Source organism: Furipterus horrens, unplaced genomic scaffold (assembly GCF_987537825.1).
Source record: "Furipterus horrens unplaced genomic scaffold, mFurHor1.1.pri manual_scaffold_5, whole genome shotgun sequence".
In the NCBI taxonomy this organism is placed as follows: Eukaryota; Metazoa; Chordata; class Mammalia; order Chiroptera; family Furipteridae; genus Furipterus; species Furipterus horrens.
The window spans coordinates 68,069,746-68,096,131 of record NW_028327175.1 but is presented as its reverse complement, the minus strand read 5'-3'; the positions used below and the strand labels follow the sequence as shown (position 1 = coordinate 68,096,131).

General features: G+C 32.1%; 1 protein-coding gene across 1 annotated transcript in view; it reads left to right on the top strand.

The window, feature by feature from the left end:
- The window catches only part of ST8SIA4 (ST8 alpha-N-acetyl-neuraminide alpha-2,8-sialyltransferase 4), a 90,213-nt gene that overhangs the window by 7,624 nt on the left and 56,203 nt on the right, over positions 1 to 26,386 (top strand). Inside the window, exons 2-3 of the mRNA XM_090279012.1 lie at positions 972 to 1,103; positions 11,804 to 12,061. Of these exons, the coding sequence (XP_090135138.1) occupies positions 972 to 1,103; positions 11,804 to 12,061 (390 nt within the window). The remainder of the gene's footprint in view (positions 1 to 971; positions 1,104 to 11,803; positions 12,062 to 26,386) is intronic.

Sequence of the window (26,386 nt, the reverse complement as noted above, 5' to 3'; positions counted from 1 at the left end):
CTTGTGACTTTTGACTTTTCCCCCCAAACTAAATATCACCTTTGAAAGGGAAGAGATTTCAGACCATCAGTGAGATTCAGGAAAATACTACGGGGGCAGTTGGTGGCTATTGGGAGAACTGTGTGAGGTCCTAAGGTGCCCACTTTGAAGGAGACTGAGATGTCATTGTCCTTTATACAATGTTTTCTGTATCTTATATCTTCTTTAATAAATATTTCTATTTTTCATAGTATGTGGATGGATACTTTCTGGACAGACCTCATATGTCTTTTTAAATTAGTGTTTTCATATTATTTAGATAAATAGCCTTAAGAGGAATAGCTAGATTATATGTTAGTTCTATTTTTAATCTTTGAGGAATCTTTATACTGTTTTCCATAGTGAGTGAACCAATTTATAGTCGAACTGGCAATGTACAAGGGGGTCTCTTTTGTCAACGTTCTCTCCAACACTTGTTATTTCTTCTCTTTTTGATAACAGTTATTCTGACAGGTGTGAGGTGATATCTCATTGTGGTTCTGATTTTCATATCTCTAACAATTAGTAATGTTCAATATCTTTTCATATGTCTGGTGGCCAAATATATGTCTTTTTTGAAAAATGTCTGTTCAGATCCTCTGCCTATTTTTAAATTGGGTTGGTTTCTGTTGTTGAGTTATAAGAATTCTTTATATATTTTGGATATTAACACTTTATCAAATGAATGATCTGCCTTTTCCCATTTAGTAAGTTGCCTTTTTATATTGTTGATAGTTTTCTTTGCTGTCAAGACTTTTATTTATATGAAACTAGCTGTATTTTATTCACTTAATCTTTATAATACTTTTTATCATGGTCATACCTCTTATTGAAACATGTAGAAAAAGTTGTATTTACAATTTGTCAGTAGTAATCTAAATCAAATTATGTATCATGCTACCTAAACAAAATGCTTCTTTCATTAACAAAGCGGGCATTTTATTTTGTTTCAGAGATGGTGAACTGTGTTTGAGTCGATCCCTTGTCAATAGTTCTGATAAAATCATCCGAAAGGCTGGCTCTTCAATTTTCCAGCACTCTGTAGAAAGTTGGAAAATCAATTCCTCATTGGTCCTGGAGATAAGGTGAGTTTCTTTAATAAGGCAGAATACATTGGGCTTGGCAAACTTGTATTGAATGCTTAATTTAAAGTTTAAGTATGAGTACTTTAATATAAGAGTTAAACAGTTCTACTAAATGTTACTCATTTAAGAATATGAAACCATAAAACTGAAATCATTATACAGTCACAAATTTAAAGATGAATGTGTGAGTTTGAATATACTGTCTTATACTAATGGAATAAGATGTTTAAGTGAGTACTAATATTTAACATATTTTCTTTTCTTCACTCAATTACTCAGGATAGCCATATATTTTGAGAATTACCTTTAACTTTCCTATTAAGTCTTCATACTGATCTAGAGTTTTCTAACACTAAATAAAAATAGAACCCATTCAACTCCTATTTTGCTGACAATTATATATTAAATTGACTTATTCTATCAATGGGTATTTCTATGTGAGCTTCTGTAATCAAAGTCTCAATAATTATATCCTAAACAGGTAAAAATCAGAAAATACTTTTTGGAGTCCTGGTTTATTATTTCTAACATTTTAGCTGAAACAAGCTCTTGAAATCAAACTTGATATTTATTATATTTTATTTTCTTCAATTATAATAATGTTACTGAATGAAAGGTAGGACCAGACCTTTCTAAGTATGTGGGAAGCAAGCAGATAATTTTTCTCTATAGTTACTTGTTGTGTCAGGTTGTAGGTTTTACTTTATTATTTTTTAATAATTTATTTGTTTGTTTGTTTGTTTATTTGTTTATTTTTAGAGAGAGGGGAAAGGAGAAAGAGAGGGAGAGAAACATCACTGTGTGGTTGCCTCTTACTTGCGCCCCCATCTGGGGTCCTGACATGCAACCTAGTCATGTGCCCTGACTGGGAATTGAACCAGTGACACTTGGCTCGCAGGCCAACTCTCAATCTACTGAGCCACAGCAGCCAGGGCTATTTAGTAGGTTTTAATAAGAGCATTTTAGTAAATAAAAACTTTTTAAAAGTTCAAGAGAATGATCATCCTTTATACAATAAAATTATTAAATATATCTAGTACTGGCAAAAAGCTAATTATTCAATTATTGGATATTAATATCGATTTTTAAAGTGTAGTTAGTGGTTAAGAGGATAAACATCTGATCTGTGAGTTTCTATCTATTCACTTCTTTGATTTTACCCACATATAATGTAGATTATAAGCAAATTAAAGGAATAATTTATACCTTCATCTTTAAAGTATGCATAGCACTATAGAATTAATGGCAGCAAAGGAACTCATTACATGTTAAAATATACTTGAAACAATATCTGGAAATTAAAGATATGGGTCAAGCAAATATAAGAATGGTTAGAATATTTTGTTTTCAAGTTTTGGCTATGACTGTAAAGAGAAAATGGAATCAAACCACAGCTATCTCAAGTGTTTTATGTTTGGTTGCTTTTAGTTTAGGGAAAATATTGCTTGTTTGTAGGTAGAGTACAAGAACGTGAAGATAAATAGAATCTGATGACAAAGTTTATAAATTGGTGTCTTTTTTGGTAGAATGTGCTCAGCAAGCAATATTTCTTTTAACTGAATAAGAAAAAAAAAGCCAATATTAAAAATTATTAGATTCCTTATGAGAGTAAAGATTTTCATTACTCTTGAAAAGTGGAAAACTTTGACAACTCTGGATTACCCCTCAGAACTATTTGGCTGAAGCAAAGACCTGGCAGGTCTCATCAGTGTGACATTTTTACACCTGGGTCTCCCATCCCTCATGATACCTACCTAGTATCTTCCTCATTTTCTCACACATTTTTACCCACATTTGAATTTGGAAACCCTTCATGAGATGAGAAAAAATGCTGCAGGGTGTTGGACTAGAGGGGTCAAAAATTCAGGTGTGGTCTAGTTTAGAACAGAGTAAGGATTCGTATTCCTTGGAGGTAAATTGGAAAGAGATAAATCTGGGTCATTATAAAAGGAAATATTTGCAGCAGTATTCACAGTGGCCAAGGCTTGGAAACAACTGAAGTGTCCCTTGATAGATAAAGAAGATGTGGTACAACAAAGTACTAGCTGGCTATAAGGAAAGATAAAATACTGCCATTTGCAACATAGATTAATCCTGAGCATATCATGCTAAACAAAATAAGTCAGATAAAGTCAAGAATTATATGAGTTCAAGCATATATAGAATATAAAACTGAAAATAACAAATGGGCAAATAAGATAAGTACTCGTCGGCAGCCGTCCGTCTCGAGAGACGATGGTGTAGCTTCTTAAGAGTCTATCTGCACCGCCGAGAATGGCTGTGCAGTCCGACTCGGGAGTGACACGGTATCTGTCTCCTCCCGTGTTGAATCGACATCTTGTGATGTCGCTGGAGTGTCCTCTCCAGTGAAGCTGAAGCTACAGAGCCTGGGCAGGGTGATATGGAGGGTCTGCTGTTGCCCATGCAGCAGACCCCCCCTCTCTTCGCAGCTGAAGGATCCAAGGGAAAGACGGAGTCAATACAGCTTGGCTTCAGGTGCGCCGCAGGAGTTGCCGGTGTTGACAACAACGTCAAACCGCCTTAGGGACTCCGGCTCCGGATTTTCTGTCGGGGTTTACTCCCCTAGCCTTTCCTCTGAAGAGGTATGCCGCAAGGCAGCGGAGGTTTTTTGGAATCAGAGTTTTCCTTCTCTGAAAATAAGATAAGTAAATAAACAAAAACTTATAGACACAGACAACAGTACAGTGGTTACCAGAGGGAAAGAGGGGTGGGGGAAGGGTACAAAAGGTAGAGGGGGTTAAATGTATGTTGACTCTTGGAAGAGACATGACTTTGGGTGGTAAACACACATAGTACAATATCATAGAACTATGCACTTAAACCTATATAATTTCATTAATCAATGTCATCCCAATAACTTTAATAATATATAAATAAAAAGAAAATATTTGGTCTATAAGGATGTCTAAAAGAGTACTTCAAAATTGAGTGATTTGGCAATAAGGGGGATAATTAGGTAAGGCTATACAGATCAGGTAATGGCAGCAAGCAAAGTAAAATAATAAATTAAAACAGTTTAATTAATATATCTAGACATGCTAAATAGTATATCAGATAAAGTAAAATCTAATAAGTAAATTAAATTAGTAATTTGCAATAGTTAAATTAATGACTTCCTAGTATATATAAAAAAGTGAATACTGTAGCTTTGGCTAGGTGGCTCAGTTGTTTTTGAAGCATCATTCCATACACCAAAAGGTTGCAGGTTCCTTCCTCGGTCAGGGCACATGCCTAGGTTATGGTTTCATCCGCAGTAGGGGTGAGTACAGGAGGCAACTGATGACCACCTTTTCACATCCATTGTTTCTCTCTCTCTCTCTCTCTCTCTCTCTCTCTCATCCTTCCTCTCTCTCAAAAAAACCAATAAACGTATCCTTAGGTGAGAGGATTTAAAAAAAATGAATACTGTAGATGTGCATGAGGTTACAGAGGTATGTTTTGCTATTCTTAAGATATTCAGGCTACAGGTATTAAAGATAAATTGATCCAATCAGTTCATTATTGCAACTTTACAAATTAATGAGTTGCATTCATATCTTTGAGAGTGATCTATTTTCAATTATAACAGCTGATAATATGTATAAAATATTAGTACTTTTTCATATGGTTCTTCTTAACACATAAATAAACAATTAAACAGTGAGTGAATATTGAATAATGCATACAAAGTTGTCATTTCCTTACAACAAAATAATAATTTGTAAAACCATTATTGCACAACATGTAAACAGTCCATTAAAATTATAATTGCCTATAGCAGTAATGACTAGTGATTATTAATCAGTTTGACACTTGTAATAAAAAATTTAGAATACAAAAATGTCTTATAGTTAGCTTATCTTTTTTTAAAGTCATACTGAAAACTAATTGTAAAGTATTTTGGATTATTTTTCTTTGTTTTTTCCCCATATCTAAAGCATTTATGAAGAACATATTACTTTTTGTCAGGGAGTGGATGTGGGTAATTTTACAAGATTCTTCTTTAATATCTCTCTCTCTCTCTTTCTCTCATCTTCCTCTCTCTCCAAAAAATCAGTAAACATATCCTGGGTGAGGATTTAAAAAAATGAACACTGTAGTTTTTTTATTAAGACATTATAACTAATCATTTTTATCTTACATGATTGAACCATGCTTACAAACCTTTCTTATTTTAAAAATCTCATTAAACTTACAATGCTCTTGTGACATTCCTAATAAATTATTTATCTATTTACATTAAAATGTAAAACAGTCACTGAAGATAATTTTTTTACATTTATAGACATGATTTTCTTTTTTATCACTAATTCTTTCATCCCCATATGTACTCTGCTACTTTCATAAGCATATCAATAATAAATTCATATATATTCATCCAACAACTGTACCTCTGGGGAGTTGTCTAAGAGAAATGGTTTCATGTATAAGTTCATTGCACTTTGAAGATTCATCATGATTTAGGGGAGTTTATTCATTCTACAACTAACTTCATGATTAAAATTATTATCTTGGTTAAAGGCTTGATTTTATTTTATTCTTTATTTATTATTGTAAGCTAAAAAATGACACACTTAAGATGTGAATAAATCTGTGAATACTGTACTGATGTAACATTTGGTCATGTCCAACATTTGTGACTTTGTTTTTTCCATCTTCAAGTTGTTTCTTATCTTTCTTTTTTTTTTTATTTTTCATATGTTGAACAGAAATATAAAGAAGTACAGTACCAAACATGGATGTATAAAAATGTATGAGCTCAGCTACTCATCAGGACAGACTAAGCATGTCATAATTAGTCAGAAAAAATATTTTCAACTCTTAGTATTACCATATATCAAAGTTTCTAAACATAAAAAGCTAGCATGTCAACTACACATAACTGCAAATTTGTATGTTATTACCTGTAAAAAACAATTTGCTGTTGCCTTCATTGATTTGCTTTAGAAAATCTCAAATACTTCTGCTTACTTTGCTCTGTAAATGACCAGGAGACCACAGCTTCACAGTGGCAGAGTCAAGCTTCAAAGCCAGGCCTATCTCACTTGAAAACCATACTTTAATACTGAATGTATACCATTAAATGCATGTTTATGAAGTACATAAGAGTTTCATACACTAAAATGATAAAATATATTATGCATTCATTATTACCAAATGCTGGGTCAAGTATTAAATGGCTACCAAAGGTGTAAATTAAACTAAAAAAAATGCTTTTTTTAAAGCATTTTGAGACAATTTTGCCTTTTTATTTCATACCATAGAGGACCCTAAGCTCAGAAGCCTGAAACAAGCTACAGGTTATGTTCACTCAGAAGTCTTAGGCGCGTTGCTCACAGAAATAATCTCTTGAGACAAAAAAAAAAAAAAAAAAAAAAAAAAAAAAAAAAAAAAAATTGTGTTCTTTCTGCTCTTTATAGACATAATGAAATGCCTGGCTTTTCTTAAACTTTTTTTTTCTTTTTAGTAAACCATTTAAGTAACAATTGAATGGATTCAGTACTCTTTGGAGCCCAAAGTTTACAAAAACTGACTCCTATGATATATAACTAATTAGCTTATCAACTTGTGATGCATTCCAACTGTGAAGATTTGTCTCATAATACTTGCTGATGGGGTCAAGAATGTTATTTAGATTAAATTTTAGTTGACACAACATATATGTTTGTTGTTGACAAGAAACCTAAAGAAGAGAAAGAGTGGCACCCGGTGATATGTTAGCTATATTTAACATTTCACAAGTGAAAACAACGTTTAGTAAATTAATTCTCTGAGACTTTGCAGCTACTATTTCAAGTGATGGGTGTTGTTGAAAGGGAAGTTCTAGTTGAAAATTCAGTTGAAAAGTTTCTGTTATCGAATCTATTTCTGTCAGTTTAACTGTCTAAACCAACCTTTCAGTTTAAGCCAGTGTTGCCTAACAAAAAATGACCTTTATGACTGAGTTTTTAAGTCTCACTGAAAGTGAAACATTTTCAGGTTTTTTTCAGTTATTTCTCTCATTAAAACAGTTGCTGAATTTAGGTGTGCTTATCTAATGGAGTTTCAAAAGTTACATTATGTTCACGAAATGACAAAGACATGCAGGGAATCTTTTTTGTTGTTTAGTTAAGTCACACACAGAAAATATGACCCCTTGCTTTAAATAACTGGCAATAACTTGACTACATATAGGAAAGCTTGTACAGAGGTCCTTGGATAATGTAGTTTCACTTGACATCATTCTGTTATAGCAAAGATGAGAAAATAAAAAATCCTGGCCAGGCCAGGGCCATTGTCTTTGTAGAGTTTGCATGTTCTCCTCGTATCTGCATGGGTTTTCTCTGGGTCCTTTGATTTCCTCTCACATCAGAAACACACATATGAGGTTAACTGGGGCATCTACATTGTCACAGTCTGAGTGTAGGTGTGGGTGTGGATATGAGTGGCCCTGGGATGAAGAGTTGACCTGTCGAGGGCAGCGCTCTGAGTTCTGGGATAGGCTTGTGTCACCTGTGACCTGAACTGGAATAGGAGGATTGGGAAAGAATTCTCTTCCATGTTTTTATTGATCCTTCATAAGTATATGTGTAATTCACAGTTATTTCAGTGTTTAATATTTGAAATATTTTGAGTTTTTACTTAGAAGTTTGATGATGTTTTGTGACCAGTAATATATTGTAGGAACATAACTCACGTATATCAATCAGCCTATGGCAAAATTAGTTTTGTTATATGTCTTCTGTCCCTTGAAGGCACAATTTCTAAAAACCTCTCCACAACATTACATGAGGAATTATAGTACTGGTTCAGCCTGTAAATTAAATGTTAACTTTTGTTAATTCGTGTTTCTTTAGAGCCCAGAAATTAAATTGAGTTTTCTATCTCTCTCATTCTGAAGTAATTTTGTTTAGCATGCTCTTTTCATTCATATCAATTATCTTCTGAGAAAAAGCTTATCTTTTTTCCTTGGTGATAAATTGTTGTTTCAGTTCCAAGTAAGTTCAAGAGTTTTTCATGTTTCTAATGACATTTAGTTAATTATACTTAAGCACTAGTTTTCTTCTTTTGTTCTACAGACTGAAAAACAACTAGATTTAGCAAATCCACAGATTTTTTATAGTCCTTTGCATCTATAATCTAAAAGAAAAAGTCCACAGTCTGCTAGGAAGGAAAAAAAGGAACTAAACTTTTCTTATGTTTGCAAAAAAAAGTTAAGCATTGAAGTCAAAATGTTATTTATTCTGTAATTATTTTCAGTCTTTCTTACATCTTACACCAGGAATCTTAGCTCAGATAATTTCTCATCCATAAATTTAAGCCCTAAAAGAGTAACTAAATGTTTGACTTAATATAAGAAAAGGAACTTACTGGAGACATTCAAGCTCTCCCTCCTCCTCACCAACTTTAGTTTCAAAAACAAAAACAAAAACGAATACTACGCGAACAATCTTTCTGATTGCCTAAAAACTTATATTTTTATATTTTGATTAGTCTATGTGAATTGGTATTTACTTTGCCTTGGAAATTATTAAAAATATATTGTTGAACCTATAACAGCATTGGAAGAACACACACAATACATAGTATCATTTGCATTTAATAATTATTTATCTCATTAAGCATTATTTTCTTCCAAGAACAATATGATGTCTTTCAAAACTTTTCTGAACTCTAATAGTCCACTTTTTTATATCAATTTTTCCTTAGTAAATAAATTAAAGCTGTCCACTGATACTCAGGAATTTAAAAGACATAATGCTTCAAAATATTTTTGCTGCTTTTTATCTGTTATTGGAAAGTCTGTATTGCAATCAGTTGACAAGCATTTAAGTGTTAACTTTATTCATGAGGAAAGGGATTTCTAAACTCTAAACAGTTTTCTTTCATATCTAAACCTAAAATCTATTCACTTCATACTTGCAAACATGCCACTACTTGTGAGTTACATCTTCAGATATCTACATCAACCCCTTCGAATTATGTTCAAAGGAAAATGATAATACCATCTTGCTTGGTGATTTGACCACATCCGTGCATTCTCGACTTTAGAGTCAGCCTTGTCATTTTCACAGGAAATGAAAAATTTTTGTCAACATGCACATGTCAGACATTACTTTTTTCCTCAAACAAATGAATTGTAGTTCAAAACTATGTATAAAAGTTTCTATGCATTGCTACTTTTGGCACTTGTTATTAAATTTTGTTAAGAATCGTATTTGCTTAATATCATCAAAGACTTCTCAATTTTTCTGCAATTCACATACCCTGTAGCTGATGAATTCACTGGAAATTTCCTTCTCATATAATCTGTATGTTGTTAAAATGAACTGTTATGGTGTCTGTTAGTATTTATATTAATTTTTAAATTTCATTTGTAGGGAAATTATACAGGTTTTCCTGTACAGATTCTGTTCGTCTTTCTCAATTTAGCTGAGGCTATTTGGGGTCTTTTTTGAATTCATATAAATTTTTGGAATATTTTTTCTAGACCTATGAAATATGTCATTGATATTTTAATAGGAATTGTGTTGAATCTATAAATTGCTTTGGGTAGTATGGACACTCTAATGCTATTAATTCTTCTAATCCATGAGCACTGTGTATGTTTCTACTTACTTGTATCATCCTTAATTACTTTTTCCAATGTATAGATAGGCAAAAGACATGTATGCAGAAAACTTAAGGAAAAGTTTTCAAAAAAATGTTTTCTTTTTCAGAGAAAAGATGAACATCTCCCATATAAAATTGGGTAAAATAGTTTTTAATTACCTGGTTTTCTAATTATACTACACATCAAACTGGGACCTATTTAGAGCAAGTCAAAATAAAGAAAAGAAAGAAAAGATATGAGTTAGTTATTTTCCATCTCTCTTTGCTAGTCATGATTCTGGCTTATAAGTGTGATTTGGAGAATTGCCTTTTTGTTTGAGTGATAGAAGGAGGCCATATTTTGTGTTCAGTAATAAAGTGTACAAATTGTGATGGAGCTTAAACAATAATATCACTACAGGAAAAATTTGTCTGTCATATCTTGAATGTTATAATATTGGCATTGTTTTTAGCTCTGAAAATACAAGCTTCAATAAGTGCACATTAGTAATCATATACAACTTTCAAATTGCTTCTAGCTGGTATATGTTAGGTAGACTAAGGATCAAGCAATCCCAGACTTTGTTAGACAGGTTTATAATTTCTTTGGCAATATAATTTTCCTAAAACATTTATTAGGCTTATGAGCTACTTTTTTGTAATTAGTTTCTGATATAATAACCTACTCCAAAACGTCTGAACACAGCTCTTCAGTCTTCCAGCTTCCTTAATTTAATGGCAGCTACTCTTAAGTCATTTGAATAAATAGTTAGGCAGGAAGACAATACTGTATCCCTGTTGCTGACGGGATGGCTGTGATTTACAGTGGCATCTCTTGCTCACTGTGGTATTAGGAACAACGGGGAGGTTCCACCTACTTGACTCTCACACAGTTTAGATTTGAGGTTATTACCAGAGTTTTTCCCTTTCATTTCAGCTTGCAATTTGGCTCTTTCATGACTAACTTTGCCAGTCTTTTAGGGTCTTGCTGAATGGAATAAACAATATATAAACTTTTTCAACAATTCTTCAAGAATAGAAGCCTGTTAGATATATAATATGACTTCCAAATTATTACAGACAACAATTTTATCAGGAGCTTTGCTATATCATGTCAAAAGTGACCAGCTTTCTAGACCACTATATCTTTTTTTTTCATTTTTAATGATCAATCTTAGTATTTATATGTATATATATATATATATATGTGTGTGTGTGTGTGTGTGTGTGTATGTTTATATAGCATCTTAAATATTTTATCAATTTTTTTATTAGTCATGAGATAGGCTAAGCTTTCATTTAAAAAAGACCTTAAAATGCAGTAGTTCAAACAAGCTGAAAATGTATTTTTCTTTCATATGGTCATGGTCATGATTCACTCATATATCATTTAAGAAAACAAACTCATAAAACCAATCCCAGCTGCACTTGGGTTTGAAAACTTAGAAATATTCCAGTTGAGCATTGATGTGCTCAATTAAAACTTAGAAGACTCAATACTAAAAGAAAGAAGGGATTAAAGAACACTAAGGAGCAATTAGCTATCTCTGCCCTGCATGAGTACAGTGTTCTACCTATCTTTTCCTCTAATGTATGATACTAGTCTTACTTCCTGGATCCTTGAGCTTGGAAGCAAGTTTTTTAATACACATAGTGCTATAATTTTTATTCTTCTTCAAATAATTATAATGTTCACATAATTTGGGTATATGTATATAAGTTAATTGGAAAGCTCAATTATTTAATAGAGTTTATTAAAATGTAATTCCAAACAATTTCAAGTTATTTCTATTCACCTTAATTAGAAAATATTAAACCAAATAGATGACTATAGAAAATTAATTAAAGCTAGCAGAATATCTAATGTTGTAAAGTCAAGTTATGACAATTATATTTTATTTACTGAACTACTTTTCCTGTACGTTTTGGAAGACAAAGGGTCTTTTTTCACTCTACAAATGGGGGTATATACTGTATTTTTTTTAGAAAATCATTGAGACACTGTGTGCAAATGATTTTTAAGATTAGTAATTTACCAATTTACATTTCATCATATGGTACTTTGTAAATGATGTCCCCAGTTCTTTGATAAGCTGTCATTAATGGAACACTTTGTATTTCAAATATAGGAAGAACATTCTTCGTTTCCTAGATGCAGAACGAGATGTTTCAGTGGTCAAGAGCAGTTTTAAGCCTGGTGATGTCATCCACTATGTGCTTGACAGGCGCCGGACACTAAATATTTCTCAGGACCTGCACAGCCTCCTACCAGAAGTTTCACCAATGAAAAATCGCAGATTTAAGACCTGTGCAGTGGTTGGAAATTCTGGCATTCTGCTAGACAGTGAATGTGGAAAGGAGATTGACAGTCACAATTTTGTAATAAGGTGAGCTTTCTTGCTTTCCTAAAAACTGTAATTTCTTCAAAGACTTTTAATTTAGAAATACAAAACTGGCAGAAATAGTTAAACCTAACATTAATATCAAGGATTATTGGAAGCTCGCACAAATATTTATGATATCTTTTGTTATGAGCATCCAAATTTACATTTACCCTAAAATATAAAATCAAATTTAGTGTATTATTGAAAGAAAAGACTCATACCAGCATTTTCTTGCCAATGGAAATTTTCTTAGTTTTAATACTACAACGGACAACTTTAAAAATTATTACTTCTTCATATTCATTAACTTAATATTAATTTATTCATAGGTATAATAATAATTAATTGTATTTGTGAATAAATTAATTCACCTAATTATATTAATAAGTCTATATTAAATATATTGTATTTACTTATTTATAAACATTATGAACATTAATATGCAATGATATAATAGATGTAAATTGATTTGACTTTTTAATGATAATTCTTTAGCAGATTGTAAGATATAATTTAACAAATTTGTATTAGATATATTAGGCCAAATCTCCTCATTATTCTTTATACACGATATTTTTGTATATTAGTATATTTTAATTTTTGAGTTTTCATGCATGGTTAAATGTACCTGTTTGTTTTTCATTGATGGTCAACAGATATTTGATGAGTCAAGTGCTTGGTCAACTATTATCTGAAAACAGAAACAGTAGAAATGGGAGTGTGATGCATTATAAATATTAACAATTTTTAATTCTCAATTTATATATCTGAAAAGATTTTTTGGCTTGTCTTAGTTCTTTAGAAAAATTTTCTGAATGAAATATGTGTACTAAAATATGAAATAGAGCAATATAAAGATAAGAAAGTATTGCGATTTTCCATGTGTACAAATAACCTGAAGTCTTAAATATGCTGAAATATAGCCTGTCAAAGTATCAGTGTTGAAAAAATATCTATTTGAAATATAGTCTTAAAAATAAATATAAGTAATTACTTAAGTACTATCATAAATACACAATAATTTTTCATAGAAAAATAAAAGCCAAAAAATAATACTAGAACACTATCAGATGAATATAATTTACAACAATTAATATAACTACAAATATTTTGCTTTGTTATCTTACCTTTTCTCAGTTGGATGCAGGGCCAGAGATTCATTTGACATCAGTTGAGTCTTTAAAATATGAACTGTTAAATTGATTGGACTAAGAGAAAAACTCTGACAATATGTAGATATGCAGACCATATTGTATACAAAGAGCAGGTAAAAATGTTTGATGAGGGAATGACAATGGAAGTGGAAGTAATTAACTTCAAAATTTCTGTGTGAAGTATTGTTGTGAAGAAAAAACATAGCTAGAATTTCCGAAGAGACTGAACTTATAAGGCAGGTAAAATAAAGAAGTAAAGATTTTAGAGCATGATGGAAATTATTACAGTGTAAATAAGATAGTGTTTAAAGTTGATTAATACTGGAAAATACAGAATCCAAATGTGACTGACTCTTTGTTCTTACATCCCTCACTTTAGCATTGGGATCTATAAAACTCTTGGGGTTCAACCCCAGGTCTTACTCTGAAATTAAGACGATAAATGTTCACTAACATCTCTATCAGGTTACATAATTATAGCTTCTTTTTTTGTGGTAAGAACAATTAAGATCCAGTATTTTAGCAACTTTGAAGTTTATAATATAGTATTGTTGACTTTAATCACTATGCTGTGCAATAGATCTCCAGAAGTTATTTATCTACTTGTTTCAAGTCATTTATTGGCATTTAAGCACTTGTAAATGGTAGAGTGCTCTTAGGAATCGAACTTCAAGAAGTTCTTTATCTTTTTCTAAGCTATGATTATTTTTAAGACTTGCTTAACAAGAACACAATAGTGGACAATCCTATGATGTATAACTCTGTTATGATGTTACTGAGAAGTATAAAAATTGAGGATAAGCATCTTAATGAAGGCATGCAAATAACTACCATAATTATTTTTTCTTTTCTGCTTATTATTACTAGTTTCCAAAAATAAAAATGTGAATGCTCTAGATTAAAGTATGTATTAGGAAATGTATCAGAAATGGGTTTCTGATTTTCCAGGAAAAAATTTATCGAGTTCACTTATAATTAGAAACAAATAATCTTTGCAGGAAAACTATCTTTGTTGTATAATTCCTACTTGGGGAGTCGTTTCTTTTTTGTTTGTTTGTTTGTTTGTTTGTTTTTGTTTTTTTGAGTCTCATGAACACAAGGATCTTCAATGACACAACATTAATGACCACACCTCCATCCTTTCTCAAGCTCTTGTCTTTCCCATGACATTCTGGCTCACTGTCTGTGTGCCAGATCATTTCCTTCCCCAAGTATGTGTAGCCTCTTGTTATTGCACACATGTCTCTTCTACCCTACAACATCAAGAAGAATTTTCAATTTAAAATTCAATCAAAGCCTCATTTCTGAGGATAGTTTCCCATGAATTTCAAACTGGTCAAAACTGTTAAAATTTTAGTAACAACTTATAGAATCTTTCAAATTTTTCACTGTCCCAAAGGTGTATTGCATGTGCATCTGCATAGCTACATATAGTTTTTGTTTGTTGTTTGCATGTAGAACTTCTGTTCCCACTTTTCCCTTTAGATAGTAAGCTGGTTAGGATAAATTATGCCTGATCTGCTTTCAGGGGGTAATAATTAGTTCACTGACCTCTCAAGGATCAGATTCATCCAGGTGTTATATTCAACTTGACATTTAACTTTATAAACCAAAGCATTATTTTTAGATTAAATCATCATTCAATATTATATTTTAAACTTCACCTTTATTTTTTGTGCAAAGGTTTTATAAAAAAAATGCCATCTTTTAAAAAATGATATACTGGAATGCACTGTTAAATGTAAAAGGAATTTCTTGCTCCAAACAGTTTTTCTATTGGGGGGCAAGGACAAGGTACATACAGATGGCATTATTTTCCTATAAAGAGGAGTTTTGGAAAACATTAATTTTAATATCGCACATAAATATTTTCCAATTAGCCTGTGAATAGTGCCCATGTTGTACATTTGGCATGTAATGGTAGTTCTACATAAATACAGACATACTCATATATTGTCATGCACTTTTTTCTCCTGGAAAGGATACTCTCTCCGTGGCTGCTTGTATCATCAATTAAGAACTGATTTCAGTACAATATTACAAAAATAGAAGCCCTGATTAATATTACATGCTACTTAAAGTTAAATAAATACATGAAAATCAAAACCTTGTTTTGATTCCCTAATGACTGACTAAACAGTGAACTGATTTGTAAGATCTGGGAATCATACACATATATACCTAAATAAAAGAAAAATAAGAGAAATGATTTTCTGTCTTAATAAAAATGTTTAAAATTAAATTCAATTAATAATGTTATGTCCACTTGGTTGGAGTTTTTCTATATGTGCATCCCTCAAGACACCTAACACATGGTTCTTCAGTTAGTCAATGCCATGTTGCAAGGGAAGAAGGTTGGCCAAGACAAAGAATCATGGGTAGTCGATCACTCCCTCAAATTGAAAATATTTTATTTCTCTTGACCTGTAACTCTCTCTGATAGGAAAGGTTAATAAAGGATGATAAAGCTCTTGTGAAATTTTTAAATTTAATTTGATGTAATTTAATCTGGCATTATATGTCAGTTATATACCTTGTTCCACCTTCTTTAGAAGAAAAGGAAATAAGGGCATAGAAGGAAAATTCTATTTTATTTTTCTAGCTTTCTTGAGATATAATTGACATGTAACACTGTGTAGTTTAAAATGCACAATGTGTTGATTTGGTACACTCATATTGCAGTTTAAACACTTCCTTCAGGTCACATATTTATCTTATTTTTTTATTTTTTTTATTGTTGTTCTATTACATTTGTCCCAGTTGTCTGCCTTGCTCTCCCTTGCCCTGCCCGCACCCCCTCTCCCACAGTCAATTCCCACCCTATATTTTATGGATTATGAGAACATTTAAAATCTTTCTTAGCAACTTTCAAGCATGATACAGTATTGTTAACTATAGTCGCAATCTTCTGCATTAGTCTCAGAACTTACTCATCTTTTAACTGGAAGTCTGTAACCTTACCAAAATCTACTCACTTGTCCCAACCTCCAGCCTCTGTCAACCCTCATTCTACCCTCATTTCTATAAGTTTGGCTTTATAAAATTCTGTATATAAATGATGATATACAGTATTTGTCTTTCTCTGACTTTTAAAAAATTTAGTATTATACCCTCAAGTTTCATTCACGTTTTATAAATGACAAGAAGGAAAATATTATTTTAATGTTATTTATCAGATCTATTTATTGCAATAATGGCAGGCATTTTTAATTATCTGGATGTACTGCCTTAAATTGGGAGGAAAGAGTGACTTTCCTTCATATGCCAGTGCATCCACAGAGTCAGCACAGGCCAGGATCTATACAAAAAGTATGCTGTGTGTAATGCATAATTTTATTTCCAATGTTCACATTTTCCTCTCTGGGATAAGCTCTTCTTTTCTTCATATAACATCTATGTCTATTGTGTATTTAAATAAAGAGAAGTGCAGTATTAGGCTTTACAGTAGCTTTGTTTTGTTAACTAATAAAGAAATTACAGAATTTCCATGTCGAACATCAATTATAATGATGTGTGTAAACAAAAGAATTTTAAAAATATATTTTAAAATTGTGAAATACTCCTTTATATCAGTACTTATAGGACTAGTAAATTTAGAAGCCTCCACAAATAATTCCCTAAAATTCTTTCCACACACAGGTACCACATCAACTATAATTCAACTTATTAAAACATTTCTTTGGCATTATGCTTATGGTCATTTAATAATAAAAAATGTGTTAAAAGGTAAACATTAAGTTTTTATCTCTTATCTCAAATGTACTAATAACTTATAACAGTAGTTTATTCATACAACAAACATTTGTGAGTGCCAACAATAGACCAGTCATGAGAGGAGTATAATTATAGAAATTATTATTATTTGTGCATTCCTTCCTGAATGAGGCCTGGAGTTATGTTGGGTCAGGAAAAATCTCTGAAACAAGAAGTCTCTGAAAACACATAGTAGTTTAAAATATTTTCTATGTATCAGCTCTATGATTTCAATGCTGAATGACTTACAAACTATTTGAAAGTGAAAATAGGTATGCCTCCATTTCTGAATAAGACCATTTAAACTCAGAATTTTACTTAATGTCTGTGAAATATTCCACAGTAACTCTAAATATGATAGATAACTAATCTTTAGAATCACACTCAATACATTTAAAGAAGATTTCAGAGAGAGAATATGAAGATCAGTGCTGTAGGAAAACCATTACCCAACGTAGAGTCCAAAAGCCCAAGCAGAGCTCACTGTGATATTGGACAAAGTTGCATGCCTTTCTATACTTCAGTTTTCTAATGTAGAAATTGAGATTATTGTATAAACTATTTCTCTTTACCTAGGGTGTTACAATTTTCTTATTTATAGAGAACACAAAGTGATAGAATTGCCTCTGCAAAAATCTCTGCCCTAAGTTCACCCTATATGTACTTATTTATCTAAAGGTACACTTTAAATTTCAAGAACTTAGAGTTTAGAAGACAACATATTTATATATCATCATAGGGAAAAAAAATGAAAAACAGGTTTAGAAAGCTACTTTTGTGCAGTCTGTTTAAAACTATCTTTAGATATATATTTTTTTTACTATGTGTAGTTGTAAAATTATTGAAACAGTATGTATTTTACATTAAAGAATATTGTTAGTCATTAATTTTTCTTGGATTTTTGAAAAATAATCTTCAATGTGCTTTTCAAGTTTTTAAAAATAATTTACACCTGTATATATTTACAAAAATGTGCATTCTAATACTTGACCTTTATATATTCAAGAATTTTATAAAGTTAACAACAGTGGTTTTTTAATGAGAGAAAAATATTGAAATATTTCATAATATTAATGATGAATGATGCTGGCGAACAAATCCTCATTCCATTTATCATAAGCTTCTCCCCTGCCCCCTTGGCATGCAAAAGAGAGGGTGCTTTTTTTCCATTCTCTGGGCTACCTGGGAATTGTATGAAATATCAGGCAGCCCATCAGTACTGGTTTTCCATAGAAGAGAGACTGTCCAGCTGATAACTAACCTTGGTCCCACATTCTATTGTCTTTGATGTTATAGGGCTCTCTGGGGGAAGAGTTAATTAAGTTACAATTGGCAAATGATATTTTTTAACCATCAAATGCCACTGCTCACTGTGCTTAAATATATATTAGAAATAATTAATATGACTTAAGTGATTCAGAAATGGGTACTAAGAGATACAAAAACACTTTTTCTTCTGTTAAAGCTAGATACATTTTAAATTTTATTTTATTTATTTTCCATTTTGTTTATTTATTCCTCCATTCTCCATTGTCCCCATCTTCCCTTTAGTCTTAGACCACTTTCTTCTAATTGTCCCCTTTTTTATTTTGATCTTCAGCTCCTGCCATGCTTGACCAATTGCCTTTTAATTTGGTCTTGTTTCATATTTTTTTCTAAAAATATAAGAACAGCAATGAGTGACAGTTAAAATATCTGTTGAAATATAACCATATCTATATAAGCAAATCTTTGCTGCTCAAACCACAGTTCTAAACTACCAGCATTGACATCATCTCAAGCTTGTTAGAAATATAGAATCTCAGACTTACACCAGAGCTGCTGAATCAGAATGAGCATTTGTTCAGATTGCTCAGGTATTTTCTGTGCATTAAGGTTTGAGACGTAGCAAACAGCTCAATATGCCTAGACCATATGCTTTAGGCATCCTGAACTCTCCAGCAAATCTGATTTACCTACTCTGTATCTTCATGATCTTGCACTGAAATTGGTACATTGAGGTATCTGTTATTGATTTATTAAATGAAAAAAATACAGGATTTAAAAAAAAATTGTTGTTCAATTCCAGTTGTCCCAATTTTCCCCTATTGCTCTCCCATGCCCTGTCCAACACCTGCTCCCACAGCCAATCCCCATCTTATTGTCCAGGCCCAGAGTCATTTAAACCTTGACTAGACCCTTCTCTTTTTCTCCCTCCTTATCCCCCTCCTCTGTCCTATCTGGTCACTGTCAGTCTGTTCCTTGTTTCCATGCCTCTGGTTGTATTTTGTTCATTTGTTTGTTTTGTTCATTAGGTTCCTGTGTTAGGTGAGATCATATGATACTTGTCTTTCATTGCCTGGCTTATTTCACTAAGCATAATACAGGTGACCCCGTATAAATTGTTAGATTCCTAACAAATGCTGTGTTATGTGAATCCATGCTATATAAAACAAAGAACTAGTACAAAAAGGAGAGTTAAGTTACAAAAAAAAATTCTATTATATTTTTATAATTAAGAGAAGTATCTTTATTAAAGTAATTTTCTTTAAAAGCATTACATATTAATATGAATTAAGTAATGTTTTCTTCATCATCACTACTAAGCTCTATTAACCAAATGTGTTTTCTTTTTGATAAGATATCCTCATCCTCTGAAATTTCATCAGCATTATCTTGACTTCTATACTCTACTTTTTCAAAAATTCTGTTATTTTAGATTGATTGCTTTTAGTTGAAAGATCTTTATAAATTTTGTTATATGGTGCTGAGCACTTTTGAAGTTCTCTTAAAATTTGTGCCCCTTTCAGTGCAAGGATTTTCATTTAAGAAATATAACTCTAACTGTTTGGCTAAGTCTAGGCCTTTCTTTATGCTTTTTAGAATAAACTGTTTAACTTCTTCATTTTCATTAGTGCTATCATCCCCTAAGTTATCTTGGCACATTCCTGATGTCATTTCCACCAAAAATGCTTCATCAGTTTCTTCTTCTACCAGCAATTCTTGAATATCTTCTGCAGTCATATTGTGTTAGAGCGAAACCATGTTATAGAAGTACCATGTTATACAGGGATGCCATCCATGTTACGCAGGCATTCCTTCTTTCTTTCTGCTGTGTAGTATTTCATTTTAAATGTACCACAGTTTTCAGATCCACTCCTTTACTGATGGGCATTTAGGCTGTTGCTAGCACTTGGCTATTGTAAATAATGCTGCTATGACTATAGGGGTGCATAGATTCTTTTGAATTGGTGTTTCAGGATTCTTGGGGTATAATCCCAGAAGTGAAATTACTGGATCAAAAGGAAGTTCAACTTTTAGTTTCTTGAGGAAATTCCATACTGTTTTCCACAGTGGCTGCACCAGTCTGCATTCCCACCAACAGTGCTCCAGGGTTACCTTTTGTCCAATCCACACCAGCACTTAGTTGTTGATTCATTAATGATGGGCATTCTGACAGGTGCAAGGTGGTATCTCATCGTGGTTTTAATTTGCATCTCTCTAATAGCTAGTGATGTTGAGCATCCTTTCATATGTCTATGAGCCATCTAAATTCTTCCTTGAAGAAGTGTCTATTCAGGTCCTTTGCCCATTTTTTAACTGTCTTCCTGGTGTTGAGTCATATAAGTTCTTGGTATATTTTGGAGATCAAACTCTTGTCCAAGGTATCATTGACAAATATATTTTCTCATAAGGTTGGTTCACTTTTCATGTTGCTAATTTTTTTTTAGTTAAGCAGGAACTTTTTAGATTGATGTATTTCCATTTGTTTATCATTTCCTTTATTCCCTTTGCCTAGGAGATAAAAGGGCAAAAATATTGCTGTGTAGGATATCTGAAAATTTACTCCCTGTGTTTTCCTCTAGGACTTTTATGGTGTCATGGCTTACATTTAAGTCTTTTATCCATTTTGAGTTTATTCTGGTGTAAGATATAAGTTGATGGTCTAGTTTCATTTTTTTTGTATGTTCCTGTCCAGTTATCCCATCATCATTTGTTGAAGAGGCTATTTTTATTCCATTGTATGCTCCTGCTGCCCTTGTCAAATATTAATTGACCACAGAGACATAAGTTTAGTTCTGGGCTCTCTATTCTGTTCCATTGATCTATGTATCTATTTTTATGCCACTACCAGAATATTTTGATTTCAGTGGCCTTGTTCTGTAGTTTGATATCTCATATTGTGATCCCTCCTATTTTGTTCTTCTTTCTCAAAGTTGCTGATGCTATTTGGAGTGATTTTTGATTACATATAAATTTTTGAAATATTTGTTACAAATCTGTGACATATGTTATTGGTATTTTAATAGGGATTGCACTGAATCTATAAATTGCTTTTGGTAGTATGGACATTTTAATGATGTTAATTCTTCCAATCCATGAACACAGTATATGCTCCCATTTAGTTGTGTCTTACTTGATTTATTTCCTCATTTTTCTGTAGTTTTCTGAGTATAGATGTTTTGCTTCCTTGGTAAAGTTTATTTCTAGGTACTTCATTTTTCTTCTTGCCATAGTAAATGGGACTTTTTTTCTAGTTTCACTTTCTGATATTTCATTGTTAGTATACAAAAGTGCCTTTGATTTCTGAATATTGACTTTGTACCCCACTATTTTGCCAAATTCACTTATTTGGTTGAGCAGTGCTTAGATGGAGCCTATCGGGTTTCATGAACATGATCATGTCATCTGCTAATAATGACAGTCTTACTTCCTCCTTTCCAATCTGGATGCCTTTTATTTCTTTTTCTTGTCTGATTGCTATGGCTATAACTTCCAATATTATGTTGAATAAAAGTGGTGAAAGTGGACAGCCTTGTCTTGTTCTTGTTCTCAGGGGGAAAGCTTTTAGCTTCTGACTTTTGAGTATGATGTTGGCTGTAGGTTTCTTGTACATGGCCTTTTTAATGTTGAGGTATGCTCTCTCTTTTCCCACTTTGTTGAGCATTTTTATCATGAATAGGTGCTGTACTTTATCAAATGCTTTTTCAGCATCTATTGATATGATCATATGATATTTGTCTTTCATTTTGATGTGGTATATTACATTTATTGATTTGTGAATATTGTGCCTTTTGCATCTCTAGGATAAATCCCACTTGATCATGGTGTATTATTTTTTAATGTATTGCTGGGTCTGGTTTGTCAATATTTTGTTGAGGATTTTAGCATATACATTCATCAGCAGCACTGGCCAGGAATTTCCTTTCCTTTTGTGTCTTTACCTGGGTTTGGAATTAGGATAATATTGGCTTCATAAAAAGAATTTGGGAGTCTTTACATTTCTAGTAATTTTTGTAATAGTTTTAGAAGAATAAGAGCTAGTTCTTCTTTAAATGTTTTGTACAATTCACCTGTGAACCTGTCAGGTCCCAGGCTTTTGTGTGCCTGGAGTTTTTTGATGACTGCTTCAATTTTACTAGTTGTTATAGGTTTATTCAAGCTTTCTGCTTCTTCTTGATTCAGTTTTGGAAGATTATATGTTTCCAGCAATTTTTTCATTTCACCCACGTTGTCCAGTTTCTTGGCATATAGTTGTTCATAGTAATTTCTTACAATTCTTTTTATTTCTATGGTATCAGTTGTAATTTCTCCTCTTTCATTTCTGACTTTACTTATTTGAGCCCTCTCTCTATTTTTGTTGATGAGTTAGTCTGTTTAAAGGCTTATTGATTACGTTTATATTTTCAAAGAACCAGCTCCTGAATTTATTGATCCTTTGAATTATTCCTCTAGTTTCTATGTCACTTAATTCCTCTCTGAACTTGATTATTTCCTTCCTTCTATTCACTTTGTACTTTGTTTGTTGTTGTTCCTCTAGTTCTTGTAGATGTAGGGTTAGATTGTTTATTTGAAAATTTTCTATCTTTTTTTAGGTAGGCCTGTATTACTACAGACTTCCCTCTCAGGACTGCCTTTGCTGTGCCCCACAAATTTTTGACCGGCATGGGTTCATTTTCATTTGTTTCCAAAACTTTTAAGAACTAACACATACAGGTTAGGCTGAAGAGGGAGGCTGACAGACAGGTAATGTCAAGTCCAGCCCATTATTCCTTGCTGAGGAGGTGGAGCTTAATTTCACATGTTGTCTGTGAAGCTACTCAGTTGAGAAATGGCATGATCAAATTTAAATTTTGTGAAGATTTCTAGGAGATAGATAAATTAGTGGGAGACAAAGATAGTGATAATGAAAAAGGCTAGAAGTGGAGATAATGAGTGACACAGTAAGAGAGTGACAGTGGGGATAGATGTGGAAACAAATCAGGAAAATCAAGGAATGATATGAATTGTATAATAAATGGAAAGTATAAATGATAATGATCACGAATATGCTGCATTTTAAAATGTAACTATATTTTTGAATGACAGGAAATGAATCTTGAAGAACCCAAATTATTTTCCATTGGTTCCTCTGAGGTAAATAGGATTAGGTTAACTAAGTACATTTTCCCATAGAACAGAGTTTTGAGTGACTTTGTTGAGTGTACACAGTAAGTTGTAGAAGGAGGCTACAACAGAGCTTCTTTTCGCTCCTCCTCAAAGTCCAATATCTTATTTTCAAATTAAAATTGGAAACACACAAGATAGAATTAATATCCATGGTGAGAAAATTGTATCTGTGACCTACATACACAGAAAATATAAATATTTTCAGTTAAATGGCCATTGTTGTATGTATTGTCCCATGAAGTGTAATTAAAATGATACTTATCTGAGAGGTCAGAAACCTGGATCCCCTGCTGGCACTTTTGCTAAATATAGCTGTGTAACTTTGAAAAATAACATAAAACACTTTGGACATTGGTTTCCTGATATGCCAAAATGAGCAGTTGACCTTGATGGACTCATAAATTTCTTTCTGTATTCAAAACTCCATGACTCTGTTTTCATATAATTCAGTAGATACCTTTGGAATTGTCTTGTCAACTTGCATTGTTATTTGAATATTTTCCTTCTGGTTGCTATGTTTTATAAATAAATTCCCTCCTCATTAGTCACTTGTAAAAATAATATTTTCCACTTAATACTGCATCCTCTGATCTGGCTCTTTCATTCAGCCCTGGGGTATTGCCTTTCTTACTGATGCATGCAAGCAAATGGTGAGACTTAAAATCAGAAGAGTATGACTGTGACTTCTTAGCCAAAGGTGGGGGGAAGAAAATTCATACAGATTATTGAAAATGTGATGATGTCAGGGGTTTGGGAAGTCATGGTATGTACAAAATATATAAAGAAGAACTACTAAAAACAAGTATTATCAAAGGATAGAGAAGTTATTTTACATCAACATTGTTTAGTATAGTTTTGAAACAGGGACTCTGACATTTCCTGGGAGATAAGACCTCCTACTTTCCATATATACTTAGCTGGCAACCACTGAAATACTTGGAAAGCAATCTTTTCAGTATATTATTTGACTTATGCCATTACTAGAAGCTTTCATTTAGAACATGCTAGTCAGTATGGTATCAACTGTTAACTGTGATTGTCTTAGAGGGAAATTTACAAGTGCTTTATGTTTGAAAATTAGCTTAACTTCTGTTTATGGTTCTGATGATAGTGTGTGTTAGTGTGTGTGAATGTGTGTATATTCTCTCATGCAGTGAACACAAATAATGTTTCTAAATTTGGAATAAATATAACTTTAATTTAAAAAATTAAGTTAAAATATGGAGTACAGATAAATAAGCTGATGTACTGGCAGTTAGGAGAGCTGGGCTCATGTTTCAACTCTAGCACTACCTGAGTGATATTAGACATTAAATAAGTTTTTAATGAACATAAAATTTCATCTTATAGATTTTGTAGGCCATAGTCTTCATTATTGTCTCATTAGCATCAAATGTTATTTGTGGTCTGTGTGTGTGTGTGAGAGAGAGAGAGGGAGAGAGAGAAAATAATACTTAAGATAATCAAGCATTTGCATTTGCAGTAGTGTGTAATGCAATAAGTTTTGGATTCATAAGGTTTCAGATTCAAAATTGGGTTCAACTCACAGCTATGAAGATTTGTAAACTGAAGCTTTTCCCCAATTATTTGTAAAATATCATTACTGATACTCAATTATAAGGCTGTTCTTTAGGTTTGAATAACCTATATATGAAGTGACTGGCATAAGGTACATAGTAACTGTTAGCTCTTATAATGATTAGTTAATTATATAAATGATTGGACTGGACAACGTAGTCTTGAGTCAGAAGCATGGTGATCCTATAAAGAATTGGAAGTGATTTTTCTGCTGAGATTCATTGTTTAAGAAATATGTTCAAAATTAGAATTTCATAATTATTTTTTGAGTTCTGGTTTGATCTTTGGCATTAAGTGTATGGCTCACAAATATGATTATTAACATTTAAAAATATTTGAAATTTAAAAGTTGAATTGGTTGTTTCATCAATCTGTTGTCACATTATTCAATATTTATTGCTTTCTTCAGCAAACAATTATCAAGCAGCCACTAGATGACAAGTTCTGAAAGACCTCAGGATATATTAGGGATAGAAAGATAGATTATGTGATCTATTCTTCTTGATGTTTTCAGTCTGATGGAGAAGACAGATCTCTAGAGAGAAATAACAAAATAGGACAGTAACAGCAATATAAAGCTAGAAACAAAGTATTGCCACCAGGGAGACAGAAGAAATTAAGTATAAAATGAATAAATCTAAGTTTTAAGGCAGTTTCTTTTGGGACAAGAAAAGTAATTTTCATTTGAAGAATGTCATACTTATATGAATAGTTTTACCCTTATTTTTGGTGCACATCACCTTATCAAAGTATTCTGTGGAAGTGCTTTTCATGCTCATTAGCCTCGATTATTGAGATCATTAATAATAATCCTACCCAGCTTCTTGATGTGACTTGCTCTTCACTTTAATTTTTCAAATTCTCCAGGCATCATCTTCTGTGTAATTTGAGAAAACGATTAATATTTGGGAAGCTTAACTTTGTGCCTTTTATATTAAAGATATTTTTGATCTATTCTTAATTATTCAAGTTATTCTTTAATTTCTAAGTCTTGAAACTACATTGTAATGTACAATTGACTTTTAAGCATATCTCAGTATTTTATGTGATCTTCAATGAAAAGCAGAACACTATCTGGATTCATCTAGAACTAAGAGTTTCATTTTTACAAACCACAAACTGAAACTGTTATACAATAATAAAATAAAGGGCCAGAGACCCTAGCAATTGGAAGAATGCTAAACACTGTAGCATTTTTTTCCATCTTTATCTATCAACTTTTATTATGGATAAATTTTGACTCTTGAGTCTCTTAAAAAAACCAGGATTAAAAAAATATATCAGTGTTTAGAACTTCTTTAGTTTCCTAATCTGTTTTGATAATGACGGTTCTGCTTACAGACAACACTAGTCATCTAAAATAGGCATATCAGTGAAATAGATTGTATTTCCTGTTTAAGTTTAAGTAATTTCA